At 39.0% G+C, this 22,012-nt stretch overlaps 1 protein-coding gene across 3 annotated transcripts in view; it reads right to left on the reverse strand.

The window, feature by feature from the left end:
- PRKCZ (protein kinase C zeta) overlaps positions 1-21,257 on the reverse strand; it is a 45,974-nt gene extending 24,717 nt beyond the window's left edge. The window contains exons 1-5 of one of the 3 annotated variants that reach the window (XM_035557802.2): positions 20,888-21,257; positions 20,009-20,197; positions 16,306-16,427; positions 11,840-11,929; positions 11,376-11,426 (exon numbers count right to left, since the gene is read on the reverse strand). In XM_035557802.2, the coding sequence (XP_035413695.1) occupies positions 11,376-11,426; positions 11,840-11,929; positions 16,306-16,427; positions 20,009-20,079 (334 nt within the window). In that variant the 5' untranslated portion in view covers positions 20,080-20,197; positions 20,888-21,257. Of the gene's footprint in view, positions 1-11,375; positions 11,427-11,839; positions 11,930-16,305; positions 16,428-20,008; positions 20,198-20,533; positions 20,816-20,887 lie in introns of those variants that run through there. The other 2 variants (XM_035557801.2, XM_050714957.1) reach the window with 2 other exon arrangements.
- Between the last annotated feature and the right edge of the window lie 755 nt (positions 21,258-22,012).

A 22,012-nucleotide genomic window follows, 5' to 3' on the forward strand; every position in this document is an offset into this window, starting at 1 on the left:
CGCTGGCTTCAAAGAGGTCAGCCGACTTCCATTTCAGGATTGCTGGATGGAAAACCTGTCCTCCATACACACTGATTTCTCAGGCGTGAGCTCTTGGTTGCTCATATTCATACCCTTCTGTTAAAATGGCTCCGTGCCATCACAAGGTGATAAACCAGATTTAATAAGACACTGGCATCCAATAAAAGCAGAGCTAACATCTCATTTCAAAAAGCTGCACTGCTGCTGTGTTCTCCTTTAGATCAATCACACCTGTTAATGCCCTATCCTCCTTCTTGGTGTAAGAAAAAGACCAAGCTCATTTTAAAAGCTCATCTGAATGGTTATTAGAAAATCAGGATTGCCTCGTCACTAAAAAATACTGATTGTACTCAAAGTACACGAGAAAATTAGGAATCTAAAAACTCTTTTCAAGAACACAGGTTTTCAATTTCAAACAAAAAAAATAGAAATACCTTACATTCACAGAAATACTAGAAATAAAATGGCCATAACATAAAAAAGTTTCCCTTAAAAGATCCTTTAACTTGTGACCGACAGATGGACTGATCAACCAAAAATATCATGCCTGCAGCCTGAGACGCACCTCAGAGGCACCTTGTATGGAAGGCAGCAACGCATCCTACCTGGAGGAAGATAGCCATCAAACGAACAGAAGACATCCAAGGAGTTGACTTGACTTTCTTTGCTCAAGAGATGCTATCAGCCTTGTAACTTGGGCACCTCATCTAATTTGGAGACATCTAAACATTCAGTAGAAAACAGTTTACAGCACTATTTCCTGAAAACTGCAATGGAAGTATAACCCACAACTATCATGGCCAACACGTGCGTGAGATAGCTTGGCATGTTTCTGGAAAAAGACAAAAATAAGCTTCAAAATCCCATAGTCAGATATAGCAAAAAAGATATTAAAAATGGTCCAAATTGCCTTAACATCAAGAACTGTAATTTTGGCTACGATGCTGAGTGCAGTAAGAAGTATCATGGCTAAAGCAGCCTGGCTTACATATGATTTAGGCAATGCACAGAAACGAGCAATCATAGCTTCAACCTCATGCAAAACTCAACATCACCTTCAGCATGGCACAATTGCACAATTTAGCAAGTCTACATCACATTCAAAAGTTTGATTCTTTTCATTAGAGACTGCTTGGCACACAAGAGAATAGTTTAATACATCTGTAGTGTTACCAAAATGGATACATCTGGGATTAAAGAAGGATCAGAGTAGGATTCTCCCAATCACTGGCAGAGAAATTGTAGCAAGTTTGGGTAATCAACTTACTTCCATACTGAATTCTAGAGCACCAACTGTGAAATCAATCACAGAACTTGCATACAGTTCTCTTTACTTGTGAGACTAACCATTTATTAACTAGTTGTTAAGAACTGTTAAGAATCTGACTTGGTGATTAACAGCCCAGAGTTTACTCATTAATATCTATTCAAAACAAAAATGTTTGACATTAAAATGTATTTAAAAAAAAGCCTCAAGAGTACTGAACCAGTACTTAAATGATTTAATTTGCCTTAGTGTTGAATTAGATCAAAATGAAGTTCTGAATATTTAAGAAATCTATAGCAAAATAACTTCAGGAGGAAATGAAACATTTGTTCAGTATTAAACCCCATTTGTCACACACAGACGTCTAACCAGTATACCTAGTTACCCAAACTATTAAGTTAGCTTTTTTATTTAGGTATATTTTTATCTAGATATTGCCCACGTTTCATGTTTTTACATTTTATAGCTTTAGCCAAACCTCTCATTTGTATTTAGCAAGCCCTCAGTGCAAACAAAACCCAGATTACTGAAGCAGAACACAACCCAAATATTCACCATTTTACTACCATCTGAATCTACTTGGCAGGCCACTTTTTTTTTTAAACTTTATGTATTAATACATACATGAAGCACTACCTTCTACTATAAATAACCTGGTAACTGAAAGCCTCCATCTTCAATACAGTCTGAAATTTCTGAAGCAGGCATACAAAGAATCAAGGAGCAACCCAATGAAGTTTACTGCAGAAATTTGGTCCTACTTCACTTTCAGTAGCTCGCATGATTTAAGACTTGCTAGGTAGTCTTGAGCTATATTGGCACCACATATTCTAGAAAAAACTGAGTCCTTTTAGTTTATGTAATTCATTATGCATTGGTAGCTATAGGGGTGAGAATTCCAGTATCAGTAGTCAAAACACTTATCTGAAGAGCTCTATCACGTGTACACCTGCAGTGGACAACACTAGCAAAGCTCAAAGTAATTTCCAACATTAGCCTGCCATCAGTGACAGCAAAGCTAGTAAGAGCTACTGCCAGAATCCTGGACCAATTCTTTTTCCCCCCAGTGTCCTTTGTGTCCCTCCTGTGACTGCGCCAGACAGCGATCAGAAGGAACTGAATCCAGGTTGTTAAAGCGTGGCCAGCTAAGACTTGGTCAGATCAAACTTCCATCTAGTCTTCATTATCTTAAACAGCAAATTATAACATACCTATTGCAAGGGTTGGAGGGAAAAAACAAAGACGTTAACTGTTGACAAGCCTTCCAGAACACCTTTTAGAAGATTTTATAAGCCTTACAGGAAATGGTTAATTGATTTCTGCGTGGTGTACCTGACTTTTAAATTAGCTGTATTTCATTGGCTATCTTTTTCTAAGTTAATAGATGTTATTTCTTAAGTTTTCTTCTAATGTACATCAAATGACTTGATTTGACTTCAAGTGATAGACATCCACACCTATTCAACTACATCATCAATGAAAAATGCAAACCTACTCAAAAAACCCACCAGCTATTCAAAATGAATTTCACATTATTTCAAATCAATAAGGCTTGTATAAGGTAGCCTCCCCGATGCCCTTGAAACCATTACTTGATTCCCACACTCTCAATGTTAAGACATACTTTCTGAGTCAGGCTGTTTTCCTTCACAGCACGATCCTATTACTTCAGCTTATGATCCATTCTAAAAACAGTCCCATTTCCCTTCCAAATGTTTACATTATTCCAGTATTAGCAGAATGGCAGAAACTCAGTTTAGGTGTTACTTCATAAATGCGTACTTTATCTCTTCTAATAAATCAGACTAAGTGCATTTCTCTGGGTATGATATTAGCAGATTCAATTGGAAGGAATTCAGGAGTGTGCAGTATCTCAGTATGACAGGATACTATTACCTTGCAGCAGGATTAACATTCCAGATCTATCACTTTCCAGCCCAACAGACAGGACCCATCAGTATCTCAGAGTACCTCATTCTGCTTTGTGTTAGGAGGAAAGCTGAAATTAACAAGAACCCACATTTGTCCACTTATGTTACGAGTTCTGTAAGTTGTGCTCAATACTTATCATCCAACAGGAGTCACACCTCAGAGACTCTCCCAGCTGTACTTGCACTCCTTCTAGGCTTCGTCATAACATAGAGAGAGAACGCTTGGACATTTCACAAGTGTAACTAAGAACTCATTAGCAACATTATAAAGTATCACTAATCTTATCATTATTTAGTAACCAAATAAGAAAAACCTGAATACTTTCAGAAGTTCAACAGACCTGGTATACTCTAGATTAAATAATTATACACTAATAGCAAAGTGAATCAGTCTTCCAACTTACTTTATGATGCAGAGAACTACCTTTTCCCAAGAAAGCAGCTATCCATCCCAGAGCTTCTCATAGTTACAGGAGAAAAAATGCAAATGATACCATCTTATGTACCTGTCCTCTCATCTGCTCTGTTAATGGAACACTACAGCATTCTATGTCAAAGAAAGCATGGTTAAATCTTTTGAATTAATGATACTATTTGTCTTTGAGCTTTCGGAAGGAGCCGTTCCATTCACCCCACAGAGGAAAGGAAGATAATTACACTAGATCTGCAAAGTTTACATGCTGCTTCCCACCTAAAACCCTTCTGATCTCTACTGTGTTCCCCATTATCTCTGTGTATACTATGAGAACTGCTGTGTAAAATCATTATGATAGTTATTTTTTCTAACAAGTTTGAAGTAACGTTCAGTTAACCTGCAGTTCTATTGTTAAAAGCATAAATTGCACCTTGAAATTAATGGAGCAGGTCCGATGGTTCTGTTCTGTAAGATCACTTCTGGTTTCTGTAAGATTAGGTTTTTCATTCTGTAAGATCAATTTTATCACTGCCTGGGTTTTCCCTTTCTTTGCAATCCCTATGGGTAAGAACGATTTTTATCAGAACCAAAAATCTGAAGAACAGGAAATCCTGTACCAGTCATGGGGTATCTGCACCTGCTTTACTTAAGAAAGCAAGAGATGATAACCTGAATTACAGAGGAGCTATATGATTGTATTATCATCACGTTATTGTAAAAGTACAGAACCGTATTAAAATCAAGGTTTTGCTTTCAAGTATTTTCTGGTTGACTTTTAAATAAATCCCCAGCTAATAAACAAAGGAAAGCACTTACAGAAGAATTAGTAGTGGGACTTCAGAACTACAGATCAGGTGCTTTCTGGTCACTATTGAGCATCCCAGTTTTTCCTTTTTCACTACCCAAGTCACTACCTTCCCCCTGTGGTTTAAGGACTGAACTGCACAGTCTGTTCAGCACTTAACTCTTGCACTGACAGCGATGATTAGGACTCTCTAATGCCTCTTCTGAAAACCACGCTTTCAGCAGGCCCTAAAGTAGTTGCTATCTCCTTATTTACTTCAGAAGACTTACACTCCACCTAGATTTGAACTGACAGCAAGTCTGCAGTGGTTAGCCAACCACTATCATTACTTATTCTTACAAAGCTTCACTCCTGAAGTGCTCTCCATTTCAAATCAGCAGGACCTGAAGTTTCCCCTCACAAAACCTCATTTCTCACAAAACTCAAAATTCCAAGAGAGAAACACTGAAGAGCCCATCTATCTGCTGTGCAAGCCTCTGGGGCTATTTGTGGCTCAGTTAAAAAAACATTAAAAACCATAACTTGTATAGAGAACAGTTTTAAAAAGTATTAGAGAGCCCCAAGTAGAATACCACCTTCCTAACCTTGAGCATATCCTCTAAGAGGGTTACACATTAAACAGTTCTATCAAGCCACCAAAACAGAAAGGCCTAACAAAGGTTTAACAGTTTTGCCCATGTCCACTGATTGCAACAAGAAACACAAAAACCCTTATCCCCTTTCCAATTTAGTGGCCCCAAATGCCTGTCCACCAAAAGCAGATTCTCCAGCTTACGAGAGAAGCATATAGATTGAGGTTGGAGAGGTAACCCCGGGGGCTAGAGCCAGACATCACATTTCAAGCAAGTTTTCTAAAAGCAAGTGACATCTCCCTTGTATGACAACACTACAATCTGAGCTAATAGAGGAGGGGGTGAAATAAATAAAAGGAATGCAAGGTATTTGTTACGACACCTTAAAGACTAGCTCACGTATTCCTTATTCTACTGTATAGTTTATGAGGTGGTATACAAACATCTGCTAAGACGTCTGATATTTTCCACTCGGAGGACATCAAAACCCACAAACTGATGCATGCTTTGTAATTTCTTACTTAAATTACCCAAAAGGAGGCCTAGCTTTTTATTCATCACTGGATATTTCAGAGCTGAGAAAAAGGCTGGAATTATGTTAGAATGAAAAATATTAAGTGATTCTGAACAAAACAGATGATTAGCTACAGCTCTGTATTCAGTGACTTACCCTGTCTCATGATCTGTACGTATATTTTTCAAATATACCATATATGAAAAAACAAGTGGCACACAGTAAGAGAATGGAGGGAGAGATTTCAGGTATTCTTGAGAAACTATGACACAGCTATTTTCAATTCCTAAGCAACAATATATCTTACATTAAAAATATTACAAAATTCTCCTCTGTCAGTTCAATTACTGAAAACCAGGAGGGGGTTACAAGCAGTTTCAAAATTGACTAATTACCCAGTGCAATCCAAGCTGTGTCTTCAGAATACTCTCTATGGTCGCTATAGTTCCTTTCTTCATTGGGGAATGAAATTGCTTCACGTGCTCTGAATAATCTAATCCCTGCTGCCAATACAGTAACAAATGAAGGGGAAAAACCTGCCTTATGAGCTAGAAAAATATTTACAGGCCACACTACTCTAGCAAGAAGCCTTTTGGAACTAGTTGTAGTGTTACACAGAATATAAAGCAGAAAACAAATATCCATACCTAAAATAAAATAACTCAGGACAATAACTAGGTTAGTGCAATACCTTTACTCAACCCTACAATGAAATTTCAAGAAAGGTGGCATGGGAAAAACACAGAGTCCAAACACCTAATGCTAAAATATTATTCAGATAAACAAAGAGCATAAGAGACATTCACAACACAATGTAATCATTACAAAAAAGAAAGGCCAGCAAGATCAGCCAGAAGTATAAGATAAGAACACTAGTCTACTGTCATACTAATGCTCTAAGTACTTGTGCATTAAAAACATTCATTCTGTTTAATGAAATGATTTAAAGGTTCCTTACTCTGCATTCTTGTATTACATGAAGCCCACAACAAAACAATCCTAACATTTGTTATCACTAGCCACCCAAATCAAAGATATTTTCAACATTAAATACACACATTTTGTTCCGATGTAAAAATACAGAGGTATACTAGCACAGTATATTCTGATTAAATTATTACAGACTAAGTGAACCCTTATTCAAAACAAGCATTTCACAATTAAACAATCCACTAAATACAATTCAGCAAAAAGGCCTTAGCAAATGATGCTTCTAAAAGCATTCATCATTAGATCAGCAATCTTAAAATAAACAGGCCCTGAACACATACCGTCAGGGTTTTTTGGATACATTTCTTTCATTAATCTCCCTTAGCAGCAGCAGCATCACTCACTCTTCTGTCCTTTTCCTCCCAAAATACACTCCCCAGGAAGGAGGCTTTTCACTGCAATTTTATCAGCATTTCGGAGAGGTCTCGCCGCCACATCCCTACGCACAGGAGGCAGCAGGAATCTGTGCATTTGTAACATCTATGGCTGCAAAGGAGGCTGGTAGGCAAAGCAACTATATCATACCCAAAACGCTGACTTCTATTATCTACCGCACCACACGTACACACACACTGCATCAATGGCCTCGATTCACGACAGCAATCACGACGATATACCACATCTATGTACAAGGCATGCATTACTCACTGGGTTTTATTCTTTAGCTTCTTCAGCATGGAATTCTTTATCCTCTACAATGCAGTAGGTACGAAACGAAACATTTTTCCTTTTTCCACTGATGCCGCTGTTTGAATACCATTAGATACCAAGGACAATAGGCAGGATCAGCTCGAACATTAAGCGCAAATATTTAATGGAAGACTGGTTACCCTCGTCTCTCCCTTTCACATCTCTGCCTCATGTATCCAGGCACGGGTGGTACTGGCTCCCTTGGGAGGCTGTAGCTAGCAGCTGAGGCACAAACTAAAACATGGCATGGATGTCAAGGAGCTGATGTCACAAAAACAAGTATTTCTCTGATAAAACGGGCAATTCCGGCAGGGAAGTCTTACAGATCAATAGGAATTGTTCAGCTCAACATGCTTTGTTATACAACGTGCCACAGCGGTGAGAGGAATAAATCAGAGCAAGATCTGTCAGGGTAAATAAGCGGAGACGACAATAATTAACAAAACTGCCAATCAGATATCACGCTCCGCATCAGGATATCAGGAAGGCTCTCACTTAGGAGCACAGACAAGAAACACACAGACACTTCCCAACAGCCTTGTTTAATATCGATTCCAAAATAATTGCTCATCTACACCTAAAAAGTAAAAATATTTTTCAACACACACGACTGGCCTAAAAGTCTCCCATCTTTATCAGGAAACATCGCGACAAAGTGCCCGAGGCTCCAGGCCAGCAGACACGAGGCACACCTACGAGAGGTCGCATTCAGCATCCGGGAAGGGATACGAGGTGTTTTGGAAAGCCTGCCACCTCACCCACATAGCACAGCTGCCATGCCGGCTTGGGGTGCATTAACTGCCCTGCTGAAGGTACAGGGACTGCTTCTCCAACAGCAGCTGCACATCTATAGCAGGAGCTGAGTCTACAGGGGGAAAAAGTATAAAAATTCAGGAGCAAAAGGAATACAAAAATGATGTAAATCAGGCTGGAGAATCTGTGCAAGTTCGATTTTGCAGACAGCACTGTATTAATAAAAATTGAGCTTCTTCAAGCACAAAAAGAACTTCCTACGCCACGTGACTACAATTTAAATGCTATTTGCATTCCTTATTTTATTAATGATTCCATGCATTTCTTTCAAGCTTTACTGGCTGGCACAATCTCAAAGCCACATCGGTTTCACAAAGTTCTTGGACAGCTAGCAAATACATTATTAGATTTCAATATAAACGCAAAACACTCAGTACGTATTTCCGCACTCTTACTCCAAAAGATTACTGTTCTGAAGACAGAGAAAAACCTTACAATTCCACAGAAATTCACAGCTAAGTATTTCCAATTCAGAAGACTGCATGCAACTAGATACAGTTACTCCATGACCTAATGTGAACAGGCCTGAGCAATATATTGCTAATTAAATAATTGAGCAGTTTGATAGTGCTGTTTAAAAATTTCATTTCCAACTGTCTGCAGTTCTGTAACAAACTGTAAGCCCATACTTACAGACTGCTAATTTAAGCAGAAGCCCATTTGGGATAGAGTGACTAATTAACTGCTTAGTTGCCTCTGGAAGTAACTTGAGACCAACTTAGAAGCTCCTTGTATAGCTTAAGGAAGAAGCTCTAGAAAAGGATTTGTTACGAATATAACTAACAATAAAGCTGATAAAACAAGAGTTTGAGAAATACTGGCTAATTTCTACACAAAGAACAGTATTTTAGTCCTGTCAACTTCATACTTGAGGCATACAACACAAACAATTAAGCTTATGGGTATTTTTGGTGCACAAGAAGTTCTACTCAGTTAATCTGCTTGCCTTGCGTGTCCTTTAAGTAAGCAATATCCCCAATATCAGCAGCATCTCCACACAGTCCAAGTGTATGTGCATATGTGACAAGCAATAATGCTGAATGCATTACTGTATGCTAAATTAGCACTGATGCAATTTAATAGCTCTGTCGTAAAGCAATTTGAAAATAGTAACAACCAGGCCACAGTACCGGATTTCCATCCAGGTCCCATTGATGCAAGCAGGCAATATGCACTGAATTTATCCATTAAATGAAAAACCCAACCACAAATCACATATAAAGCACATCGTACTAAACAGGTGTTTTAAACAAAGGATTACTCAACATGACGTGCAAAACCCTACAGACAGAACACCCGGGTCACCTGAACCACCCTAATCAATACATTTCTGTGGTTCATCTGATGGTTTGGGATAAGCACAACATCTACAAAACAACACGAAAAACTTTTGTACTAAAATATCCACACCTGTAATGACACCATTAAATTGCAGAGAACTTCCCATTGACACGATTTGCACAGATATCCCTTCAAGCAGCAGCCTTCCCCTCCCCACTCCCTCCCCTCCAGTTAGCATATTCTACCTGACAGTATTTCACATGAGTCTTGTGTTTTTGCAAATAATTCTACTTGGAACAAGCACCAGTCTAGACTGGTATAACATAAGTCTTTCCTCCTTCTGTCATTAACCAGCTGTAGTAACTGAAGCAGAGCTGGAGTCAGCTGGTTCTTTCAGTTCCTACATTGGGAAAGTGGAATAGCATGGATGCCCATGAGCTCACTCCCTACAGTTTTCATCCAACAAAAGCAAATTAGAAAAAGAAAACAAAATGAATGGGCTTAATACATTGGGAAACAGCCCTAAACACTGTGGTGATGTTGGTTTGTTCCATTCCTAGCTGCGGAGTTAAGGTGGAAAAGGGGAAGGGACGGCACCCCAAAGTTAGTAATTTAAGTGAAATCAGCTGTTACATCTTCACTGAAAGACAACTGTTTCACAGAACACAGCATGGAGACTTCTGATGGAATATTAATACTTGTCCTTACCTGTGGCATCAAGACCTGCCCAACAGAACACGGCAAGCATTCTAAGGCTACGTAATCTCCAAGTCTATTGCTTTGTCTTTTGCTGTAAGTCTTACAGAAGTCAAAGGCACCCACGGTATTGAATTACCCAGAGATCTGAAAACATCATTACCAAAATAGGATACAGGACAAGTAACAAAACACAGGGACGGGAAACCTTACTGTTGCTAACATTATCTTCTGTAGACAGAGCAGTTCGTTTTTTGCCTGCTTATGCAAATCTGTCACCTTTCCAGTCGAGACCGGGTTTATTCTGGGACCTGAAGGTGTGATAGCCTAAAGTAGTGCTCCTTTTACAAAATTCACATCAAGAACATATTTAAACCTACAGAGCTAAGACCGCTCTTGCCAGAATGATCATGAAGCTTAAGCCTGAAAATATTTTCCCATATTTTCAACCTGTTACTCTTAATTGGAAAGTGACAGCATGGTAAAACCTACACATTTTCAACATACAGTAAAATGTAACAAGTCTTCATTTCAGTTTTAACTCACGAACCAACAAGTATTGAAATTAAGTTACATTTGCCTGCTCATTCAGTAGAAATACATTATGTGATGTAACAAAGGGGACTGGTTACCTATTCTCCCGTTGAAACCTGAGCAAAATTAATAGGAAACCACTGAGCTACAATTTTGACAGGTACAAAAAAGTACACAAAAAATATTAAACAATGCACTAACACCACAGATACATGGAAAACCATGTATTAGAAACAGCTACACACATGCTTGCCAGGTTCACCCTAAAGACCACTGGGAAGACCACAGATAGCTTTCTTTTCCTTCTGAAAAGAAATTGTCTTGAAAAAAAGTATTTCTTTAATATTTCTGACCAGTGTAGAAAAGTCTTATTTTCTCTAATTAGCTTAAAAAGGATTGCAGATACTGTATTGCACGTTTACTCCTTTCTACCAGATAAGACATCTATAATTATCTAGTCACAACTAGAAATTTTGACACATTAATAAGCCTTTTATAGAAAAGGCTGTAGTTCACTCTTCTTCAGTACATCACTTCCTTTTCCTGCAAGTAAAAAAACAGACAAAAACAAGGACCATACTCAAATCCTGACCTCTTTTCCTGCCAGTGTACCACCAACTAGAAGCCATTATTAATCCTCAGGAACATTAAAATAGTACTACAGTATTGATATACGTCATTTCTCTGTTGATATATATATTAAATAACTGAACATTTTATATTCTACTAAAGCACAAAACAGATATACATGTACACAAAGCTAGGTTATGAAAATCCTTCAATATATTTCTTTTCTATACGACAGCAAAAATGCAAGCTAGAAATTGATAGCATTCTAGTACTCACTGTCTTCTCCTGGACAAGGCATGCCGGGTTTCTCCGGAATACTTGGGAAAACTAAAACAAGAAATACACAGTTCTTAAGTGAAAACTTAATAGTACTCAGACATAGTAATATTTCCTTGATTCTTGAATACGTTTACTCAAAAACAGAAGTTTTTGGAAGCCATTAAATAATTCTGCTTGAGAAGTAGTAATCAAAACTAGTGCCCGCACTAACAAGATCTTATATCTGACTACAGCATCAACAAGTCAGTGCAGTTTAGAACCGTAAACCCACTGCACTGTTTCAGCTTTGGACTGCACGCCCAAAGTAAGACTTCCATCTTACAAGATCAAAGAACAGGGTACCAGCTACATATAGGAAAATGGCATTTGTCAGTCTAACAAGTCCTTCCAAATTGACATTTACAAAGCCATTAGTTTTATCAACCAATGTACACAAGGTTCTCAAACTGTGTAATACTTGCCATGAATTATCAGCCCTTCATCTCTGTTTTGACAATACAAACGGAAGGCTTCTTCCAGTTCCATCTGAGAGGAGATGGTACATGGGTCACCTAAGGAAAAAACAATCCATCAGTAAATTTACAACTGAAATATTGAGAATTTCAGTTAGTAAGACATGTATCAGCCTTCTTTTCCTTCAAAAATTTGAAATTAATCCAGTAGTTTGATCACAGCCAGAATACAGGAAGAAATTCTTTTCCTTCTATTTTTTTTATCCAAACTGCACAGACAGAAACACGCTGTTAGTTCACAAAGGGACAGCACAATACTAGCAAATAGATATGTATGAAGATCTTAACACATGGCAGGAAAAAAGCAGGACTGCTTTCCTGAAAATTTAAGACTAAAGTTAATTTGCCATTTGTTAAAGGTCCATTATATTACTACCTTAACTTTGTCAACTGCAGAACAATATAACTTAGGAAGTTACAAAGGTGCAGATAGATTTGAGTCTCTTTTGCTAGACTTATAGAGAAAGAATCTATGCTGAAGGCATAAAAATTAAGATACACAGATGAAAGTTGTGGATGGGATACAGATATGCAAATGTTAACGTGGAAATAAAATTAATCTAATAGTCTCTAAACTTTTCAGGGTTTGTGTGGACATTTTAAGGAAAATTGGTCTGTGGTTTTTAACTTGCATTTAGTAGAAAAGCTAATAGAAAAAAATCATGACATCTGCTTAGCCACAACAAATCCTCTCATCAAAAGAAACACCTAATTTAAAGTAGTATCTTTTTAGTGAGCTATATGATTGAATGTGCTTCACTATTTTTGAAAATCTTGGTTTAACACTTTGTGAGCAAAGGTCTGGTTCTAAGCTCAGTTTATTTCAATATTTGCTCTTAATGGCTGTCACAGCTAAAAAAACCTCTAGGATCTGTAGATCCAAATGGAAGAAGTGCATAATCGGCTGCACTTACTAAATCATTCTTCAATCCTATCCAGCACTTATGCAAAGGTTTTTGTTGAAGTTTCCATCTTCCCTGAAGTTGATCCTTGCAAACTTATCTGAAATAGCTGCATTTTTAAATTCTTAAAATATGTATTCAAAACCCACTGAAACTGTTTGGAGATTTTTAAATAGGTCAGAAAATTCTTTTTACATGTACATAGGGAAAAAAGTAAACATTCACAAATATCTGTTTTCAAAATATGCTCTCACTATTGCATGGTTTCTTTTGAAAAGCAGTCATAGGGATTAAGCGTGGATGTCTGTTTCTTTTTTTCCCCTCTTTTGAGATTATCTGGTAGGTAGCATACTACTGACAGCCACTTGTCAGCACAGAAAAGTTGCACAGACTTGAAACATTCGTCTTTTTGCAAAAGACAACATCTGTACTTCCATCCAACTGCACAGCAAACCTCCCGTACTGCACAATTTGTTCTAAACCTCCAGCAACATCTTCTATGCATCTTCCAACAAAGGAATGCACGTTAGTTAGTCGCCATAATGTTATGCCAGCTATCTTTACCATGGCAGGAAGAATAAGCATCTCCCCAACCAGCTTTTTGACTGGCACTATTAAGTGAGAGCGCTAAATACTGGATGTAAACTCATTTGTCTGTTTGAAAATTTGGAATTTTTTTTTTTTTTTTGGTAACTTGTCATATCTGATTAGATACTCACTGCTTTTACCTCTTAAAGTGGCTGACACAGAGCTCATACTTCAGGAGTACCAGGCACACAAACTGCAATATATCACAATGCACTGGAAGCGACCACCCAAGTGAGGAGCACTACTGTGAACTCCAACACTGTGGAACACCTACTCCTCCCTCAGCATACCTTGCCTACCCTAAGTGACACTGACCACCTGGCATTGCAGAGCAAGCCAGGGCACCAGTGTTGATCTAGATATTAAATACAAGTTAAGCTTATATTTTTAGCTTTAAGGATAAAAAGAAGTCCTATTATTTTCTTCCTGCACACCTATGGATCATCCTAAACACCCCCAGGGTATGTTTAGCCCACCCAGCAGACCCGTGTACTTGGCAGTCTAAATACTGTAATAATGCAGCGTGACAGACAATAGAATGATTGGTGCTGCCAGTCAGCAATCCATATTCCTTACAAGTTTGTGGGATATTATTATGGATGGCTTATTCCTAGTTCAAACTTTTCTGATCTTGTCAAAAATATCACAGAAATGCTAAAAAAAAAGTTCATCACAAAAATTCATTTTCTTTGGATCTTTGGTTAAGTTTTCTTTATCCATTAAGCCATCAGCAATGCTGTTTGCTTTACGTTATTTCAAAGAGAACATCTGTTCATGCAATCAGTCAAATGAATTTAAATTACACATGGCAGTAAGTATAAACACTCACTCATACACAAAAATAGAATAACTCTTAAAACCTGGGACAATTGATGGCAGCCAAAACAGTAGATTGACTAAAACTTAACAGCCAAAATGAGAAATTTGGGAGGTTTGCACAGGTACATATTTAACCAAGACTAAAAGGAAACGATTACTGAACAGCAACTAAAAGAAGAAAATTTGTTGTTTTAATCTAAGTAAACCTCCAGAAGCAGACACTGAAACCAAGAAACAGTTACAGTAATCATGTCTCATTTCCCCAGTTCAAGGCTTTAAGTTTTCTCTGTCCTACTTTAGTGTTCCTTTCATCATGCAGTTCAAATAGCTAATGCAATATAATTACCAAGCACATGCAATGTAAGTACTCTGTGGGCACTTCTCAATCAGGTTACTTTTTATTAGACTACCATACACAGCAATGAAACGGTATTAGGAAACAGATCAGTATGGCTGCCTCTTTCTTGCTGATCAGATAATGAAATTAAGAGTGAAGAACAAAATGAAAAATTCATACTTCTCCTTGGCATCTTAAAATGACAATCTTCTTTGAGTACAGGCTCGCTCATTCCTCATAATCATTATGAAATTCTGTTCACCCACTAGAATGCACTACTTAGCTAAGAGGGCAGTATATGCTATTTTACTCCTATTAGTAAGCGTAATTTTAAAAAGTGTTAGCCAAATCAATTTAGTAATTTTTCACCTTTCTTCACTCCAAGAGTTCTGCCGCAGACTGTAGCTTTGGCAAGTTGGAGCAGGTAAACAACCAAACACTAGCAAAGTTGTATAATTGTATGGTAAACGTTCACAACCCACTAGTCAAGAGTTCTGCCCATCATGAATTACGGCTGAACCACACTTCCAGCAAATGATAAGCAGACACCTAAGTTCTGGAAGAAAGCAAAAAAAAAAAAGTAGCAAAGGCACACAATGTCAAGCATCTCCATGTCACTCCTACTCACAGCGACCAGAAGGCTCTAACTAACTTAAGGCTGTAGAGAGGTGCCACATTATGCAGCAAGAAGAAATATTCAAAGCCATCACGACGACATTTCAGAGCCTACAAAAAGGTTAAAGAAAAAGTGTTTCTCACATACAGCTACTTGTGGAAGAAGACTAATGATAAACTGTGTCACATAGGAGGATAATTTGGAACAATGAGATCTGACATCAGCCTTTCCTTTCCTGCAGGAAGAGAGTAAGCAGCCAAGACTTGCACTAATCATTTTTACAGGACTTTATGAACCCCCCTACTCCACAAAAGTTCAGTTTTTCCCCACACGTGAAATTCTCCCCCCAGTTTTCTTTTTCTGGACATGAACCTGAGATACACCAGACGTTTTCTCCCCCCCACCAGTGGAACCAACTTATTTCTGATAAATTCAAGTCCCTTTATTTCATGCTTGGTCATTGTATTTAAACAAACAGGACATTAACAACCAATTGAATAGAATGCTCAACATCTATCTACTCTCTAATGCTCAAATAGACTACGTCAGACCATTAATATAATCAACACTACCATCAGGGACAACAATAGAGCTGCCAGGGACAACAACCGATAGAAAAGAAAATCTTGTCACCACTGGAATTCTGTACACTTACCTTACCTCACACAAAATACGAAAATTCTGTCTGAGTGTACAACAGTCTCCTGATGTACTATCTGCAGTACTTCGCAAAAGCAACTTATTCTAGAGGCAAATCATAATTCAGAAGATGCAAAAGCCTGTCATACTGAACACTGTCAGTTAAAGATACGAAAAAGTCAGCTTGCTGAACTGAGTCTACTGAGGGGTATTAGGCCCATGAAAGTCCAAAATTAACACTTACACTGCATTCAGCATCTAGGTATGTAATAGTACAATACTGAAGTTCTACAGAGCCTTCACTCTGTAGTGTTGAATTCAAATAAAGTACAACCTTGATGTTTTGAGACTTTTATCCAAGATTCCTGCTTTATAAGACAGGGTTATGTCCCGTGGCATTTACAAATTCAGTGACCCCACAACATGAATGGCTTTTATTTAAGTTGCTTCAATGCCTCTCTCTGTACCACAACATTCAAAAAAATTAGAATTATTAAAGATTTCAGTACAATACCTTCATCATCAATCCACTTCAGGGTGATCGGCTGCTCCTGTTGTAAATTACACATCTCATGCACTTCATCACAAAGTTCATCATAACTGATTGATGCATCCAGGTTTGTTATCAGGATGTCCCTGCATGAGATGAAACCATAAGCTTTTGTCAGAAAAATCCACATACCTAATGTTCCATCTTTAACGCACGTTGACTTCAGCAAGTTCAGTTCCCTTATACTATAACTATCCATGTCTAAAGTACAGTAATACACAGATTTCAAAAGAATTAAAATTGATCTTGGCACTCCTTCCATTAAGAAATAAAATAAAATTTCAATTACTGCAAAATCTTTTAAAAAATAAGTGAAACTATGCAGCAAGACACCACCCCACCATACACATTACAAACTCCAGCTGAAGCTGACAATATATTAATTAGCCTCAAACTGTTAAAGTTGTGATAACAATAGCAGTCACTCTACACCTAAATTAATAAACTTCAGATTGGACTAAATAACAGCTAAAATATGCTAAACATATACAGCCACTATGAATTACCAATGAGATTTATTCAAATTGTTTTGATATCTGTGTTTTCTTGAGAGCGTTTAGTCTTAATGCCTCTGTAGTCACATTAGACAACCGTGGCAGAGATGAACACAAATCATTCACTGTTTAACTCTTAAAAAAAATCTCACAAGATGCTTTTGTTGTCAGGTAGCTGAAACTGGGCACTACAAAGTAATATGAAGAACTAATGACCCGCAAGTTGTATGTACAGGCAGTTATATTAAGAAAATTCCTCATATTGTTAGATTGCACTACCATTTAGAACCAAGGTAATGTACACGAGACATTGCACTACTGCTGTTTAAATTAAGGGATTTCAAGTAAGTACATATAAGCCAGACAAACTTAGTAACTGAAACAACGCAGTGAGAAATACACAAGCTTACTTTCCTTTGCGATCTATTTATAGAGTTATTTATACTATGCTGCGGTATGAAGTGCCACACCCAGAAACATGAATACCTGCAATCCTAGGACTCCACAGAGATAGACTCAACATGCATGGTTGTCTTTTTTTTTTTTTAAACTTCCTCATGCGTAGATTTTTAAGCTGGATTTCTAACTTACTACACACTATCACTTACTATCAACTCCTACTTTACTTTTTCAAATGTACCATTAACTCCTATTTTAACTTCTTTTAGCAGCTACCAGAATAAACTTGTCCCTAACCTGAAGTTGTCCAGCAATGACTTCCTGCAGTTTATCAAATTTGTTTCAAGATGTGCAGTATTTGAACGGAGATACTGAGACACCCAGTTTTACTGTGTGTAACGCCAAAAATAGTGAGCTCTTACTGAGTCAGACACTTGATCAATAGTTTAAAGTCAACATTCAGTAGTTATAGAACCTTTGTTTTCTAGGTTCACAGAGTTACTCTGCCTCAAGAATAGAATTAAAAAAGCAAACACCAGAGGGAGATTACTACAATGATACACCGAAACTGAATAAATAAATAAAAAAGGAAATCACTGACTATAGTGGTTACAGGAGGTACACTATTACAGTAGTTTATTCTAATAACCCTTGTAATTATTATACCAGAATTGCTATGAGACCAGTGTTATCACCTCCTCCGTTTTTGAGCAGACAAAACTTTAAACAAACACCCTTCTCTTTATATAACCACTATTTGCCGCCAGCAAACTATCTCAAATTGTTTATGCTAAGTTCTATTTATGTTTACAGTGCCTTCCCTTGTAGAGTTAAGGCAACTCATATCCATGCATCTCAGCAACACATCACTTTTAAAAATGAAATTGCAAATTTCTGTATTTTATTAAGACACAAGTATTGACATGAGTTCTCATCACTAAAAGCTTACCTACATTTTTACTAAAAAATTATGTGAAAATTCAACCAGCACATAAATGAATTGTAAATCAGCAGGCTGTTGGACTTTTAGTTTACAAGTAGCATAAAAAAGACAAAAATCAACTGACTAGACATAAGGAAAAAACTTGTGTCAGTAGCTGTGTCAGTAGCACTGCCAGAAATTGAAGGCAGCGGAAATAATAATAAATGCATTATGCTTTTCCATACTACTTTATGATAAAACAAGCATTTACCAAGTTCCTTGCATGTGTATGTTGCTCTGCTTTTGGCTTGACACAAAAGAGGCCAAAATCTACACTGCAAATTGCTGTAGAATTCTACCCCATATTACTTGGCATTGACCTGGTAAATTATTTTGTTTAATCAAGAAAGCACTTCGTTTTCAATGAAATTTAGTGGACTTACTTTCATAATTACATTACATTTAATTATAAAGTTTTTTTCTATACCACAGCATTAAAAACCACAGTATCAACATTTGTTTAACAGGAAAGTATCAGGAAAGATTACTTATGCTCCTGCTATCATGTGCCAGTAATTTGAATCTAAATGCTTCCAATCAAGTCTAAAGATTTTCTTAGGCCGATATTTAACTCCTCAAATGACTTAAACTTTGACTTTAGAGTTAGACAGACATCAAAGCAACATCAACTTAAAGTCCTCAGAGTGGCAGCAAATTAATTAGCTAAAATTTTGTCTTTTAGGCATATTTAATGATGAAATATAAAAAGGCTTCCTGAGTCTGCCAGCAACTGACTGAAGTCATAAGAACCAGGACTTAATTTATTGCCTTAAATCAGAGCTGCCAAAATAAGCATTGTGAAGATAACGGAAGCAGATGTGTTAACATCTCACTGCCCTTCATGTAGCATTAGTCTAAACACTGCAAGGGAGGGGGAAGCAGTTATTAAAAAATAAAGGGAAGCTAACAGTGTTTACAAGTTACAGACTAACAGCTTACTTTGGGTATTTATTCATAGCAGGAAAGCAAAGGTTTTTTGATCTTTGGATTTTTAATTTAGATTTTTTAATCGCTTCTTATAACTGGACCTTCAAGCAGCTTGGATAGGTTCACCTGAATTTACTCTTAACATGAGACCTAACCAAATTTCTTTAATTTCTCATTTACCTACATAATTCCAATAATCCTTCTTTTTAAAGTCTCTAAAAAAGGAAAGAAAAACACAACCAATGGCACCCACTTACTGTTTGAAGGCTTACACATTTACGCACAAAAAAAACTCCTCTCATTTTCCAAGACAGGAACTGCTCTGAATTAAAATAGCATCTAAAATATCCCATTGGAAAAGGAATCTGGTATTAAACATTCTACATTTTGTCCCAAGTAGCTACTTCAGTCTCCACTTGACTTCAGTAGTAAGCTGTAAATGTAGAGATCGTTATGTAACATGTATTAGATTTGATCAGAGACAACTACTCCATAAAAAAGATAATAACTGCATCTGGATGCAAGAAATGGATACGTCTGTGACCACAAACATTGTAATGAAGCAGAAATCAATAGCCTATCAACCCACAATAACTGCATGCCATTCTTACATATTTTTCCCCCTTTGAGACCCAAGAATAATCCTACAATCAGTATGTTGCAGGAGTCCGAAGGATTTTTAATAGTTTGGTTTACCTATCTGACATTAATTACAAATGCATCAGTTTGGTTTACCTCTCTGACATTAATTACAAATGCATCAATGCCCTGGTTACTTCACCACAAGATCATACCCTGGACTTGTCGTCTGTGTGCATCTAAATTCGGTAGTGCACGACAGAGAGCGGAGACCACACAGACTTACCCGCTGTAGTGTGTTTTCACTCTGATGAAGTCTTTGTTCAAATCAATTTTGGAGCCCATTTTGCTAGGCATGGTCTGTACCGAGCAGCCGAGGCGAAGTTATAAGCCCACAGAAGTTCGTTCGAGCTGTGTAATTCTAATTCCGGAGAGATACAACACGAAGTTCTCCCCCAGGTGATTTCCAGCCCAGCTGCAGAGGAAAGCAGGACACCGATGAGCACGCCCACATCCCACCAAACCGGAGCAGCGTGCCAAACTTTACAAAGCTCGGCAGCTTTGGGTACAAAGCCAAGAAACCAACATAAAACCCACAGGGCTCCTGACTCCCAGATAAGTTCAACGAGATGAGTTAACGACACAACGCGCGCTTCAGTTCTTAAGGAAATATCCCAAGCGTTTTAAACTTTTTTTTTTTTTTTTTTCTGAAGGATATTTCCAACCCAAGCACCCGACAGCTCGTGCCTGGCACAAAGAGCTCCCAACCAAAACCCCCGAGTGTCCCCTCAGTTCTGCCCCTTCCCCCTGCCTGCGCCGCCGGGGTCTGTCTGTCTGTCTGTCGGTCGGTCCGTCCGTCCGTCCGTCTGTCGGTCTGTCCGTCTGTCCGTCCCGGGCCCCCCAACAAGCCCCGGGGACTCCCCCCGGGCCGAAGTTGCTCCAAGTCCCGGCAGAAGTTCGGGCCGAGCTCCCACCACCCCCCTGCAGTCGCCTCGGGATCGGGCCCCCCCTCGGGATCGGGCCCCCCTCAGTCACGGCCCCGCCCCACCGCCACTGCTGGCAACGGCGCCCCCGCGCCGAACATGGCGGCCCAGGAGGGCCGGCGCCCGCAGCCAATAAGAAACCTCCCGCTCCACCTGCCAGCCAATAGCAAGCCCCAACTCACCTGGAGCCAATCCCCGAAAGGATACCGTCTACCTGCGGCCAATCGCGAGCCGAGAACCGTTACCTGGCGGAGCAGGATCTTCCCGGCCAATCGAAAGCTAGAAAGGAAGCGGTAGGCGAACACCTGCAGCCAATCAGAGGAGCCAGCGGCAAACGCACTCCTCCCGCGCGGGCGGTGGGCGAGGTGACAGGAGTGGTGGGTGGGCGGCGAGCGGGCGGTTGTGCCTCGCTGCGCTCCGCTCCTCAGCGCTCCCCCTGCCTCCCCTCACGGGGCAGCCCGATTCCCCTGGGGCCCGCCCGACCCCTGTGGAGCTCTCCCGGGGGTTTCGTTCCCCGCCGGGCCTGCGGGAGGCTGGGGCGGCCCGGGGCGGCGCTGAGGAGAGGGGCGGCCGCGGGGAAGGCCCGCCCGGGGGCGGCCGCAGCGCGCTGGAGCTCCGGGAACTGAAGTTTCTGAAATGGTTAATGTCCTTTCTAGCTCGGTTTTATGAAGTATTTTTTTATTTTATTTTAAACTGTACCTCATTGGTGCTCGAAGCCCAGCCGTCCCTCATATACAGCAGGAGATGGGGCTCTTCAGGTGAAGGCATGGGGGAGCTGAACCTGCATAGAAATGCTGCTTGTGCTGGCTAAACAATTACTGTGTGCCTTAAAATAATCTTCCAAGCAATTATCTAAGGGAAAAGTTTGCCTTGGGTCTTTGCTGGTCTATTTTTACCTGTTAGTGGGCAATGGTAACACACCAAACTTCCAAAATAAGACAAACTGACGTGTCTGAATTTGTGTAACAACTCTTTAAGACTTTCTGACCACCTTCTGTTGTGCAGTTGTAATCTGTATTTTGAAAATACACACACACAAAAATGTCCTTAGTCTCCTGCCATTACTTTGTGTTCACCTACATCAAGTTCCTTTTGGACACCATTTAGCACTTTCACAAGATTTACGTGGGGTTTATGTGTGTGTGTTCATATGAATGCTGCTTTCTTCTGCTGTTTCTACAGTCTTCCAGAATGTGCATAGTTCAGTGCCATTTTACTACTTTAAGTAGCTGTAGAGTGGCAAAACTTACTCCCATCAGCCTAGATGTATTCTGTGACACCAAGGAAATGCACTAGATGTCTTCATT

Source organism: Cygnus atratus, chromosome 21 (genome assembly GCF_013377495.2).
Source record: "Cygnus atratus isolate AKBS03 ecotype Queensland, Australia chromosome 21, CAtr_DNAZoo_HiC_assembly, whole genome shotgun sequence".
NCBI lineage: Eukaryota > Metazoa > Chordata > Aves > Anseriformes > Anatidae > Cygnus > Cygnus atratus.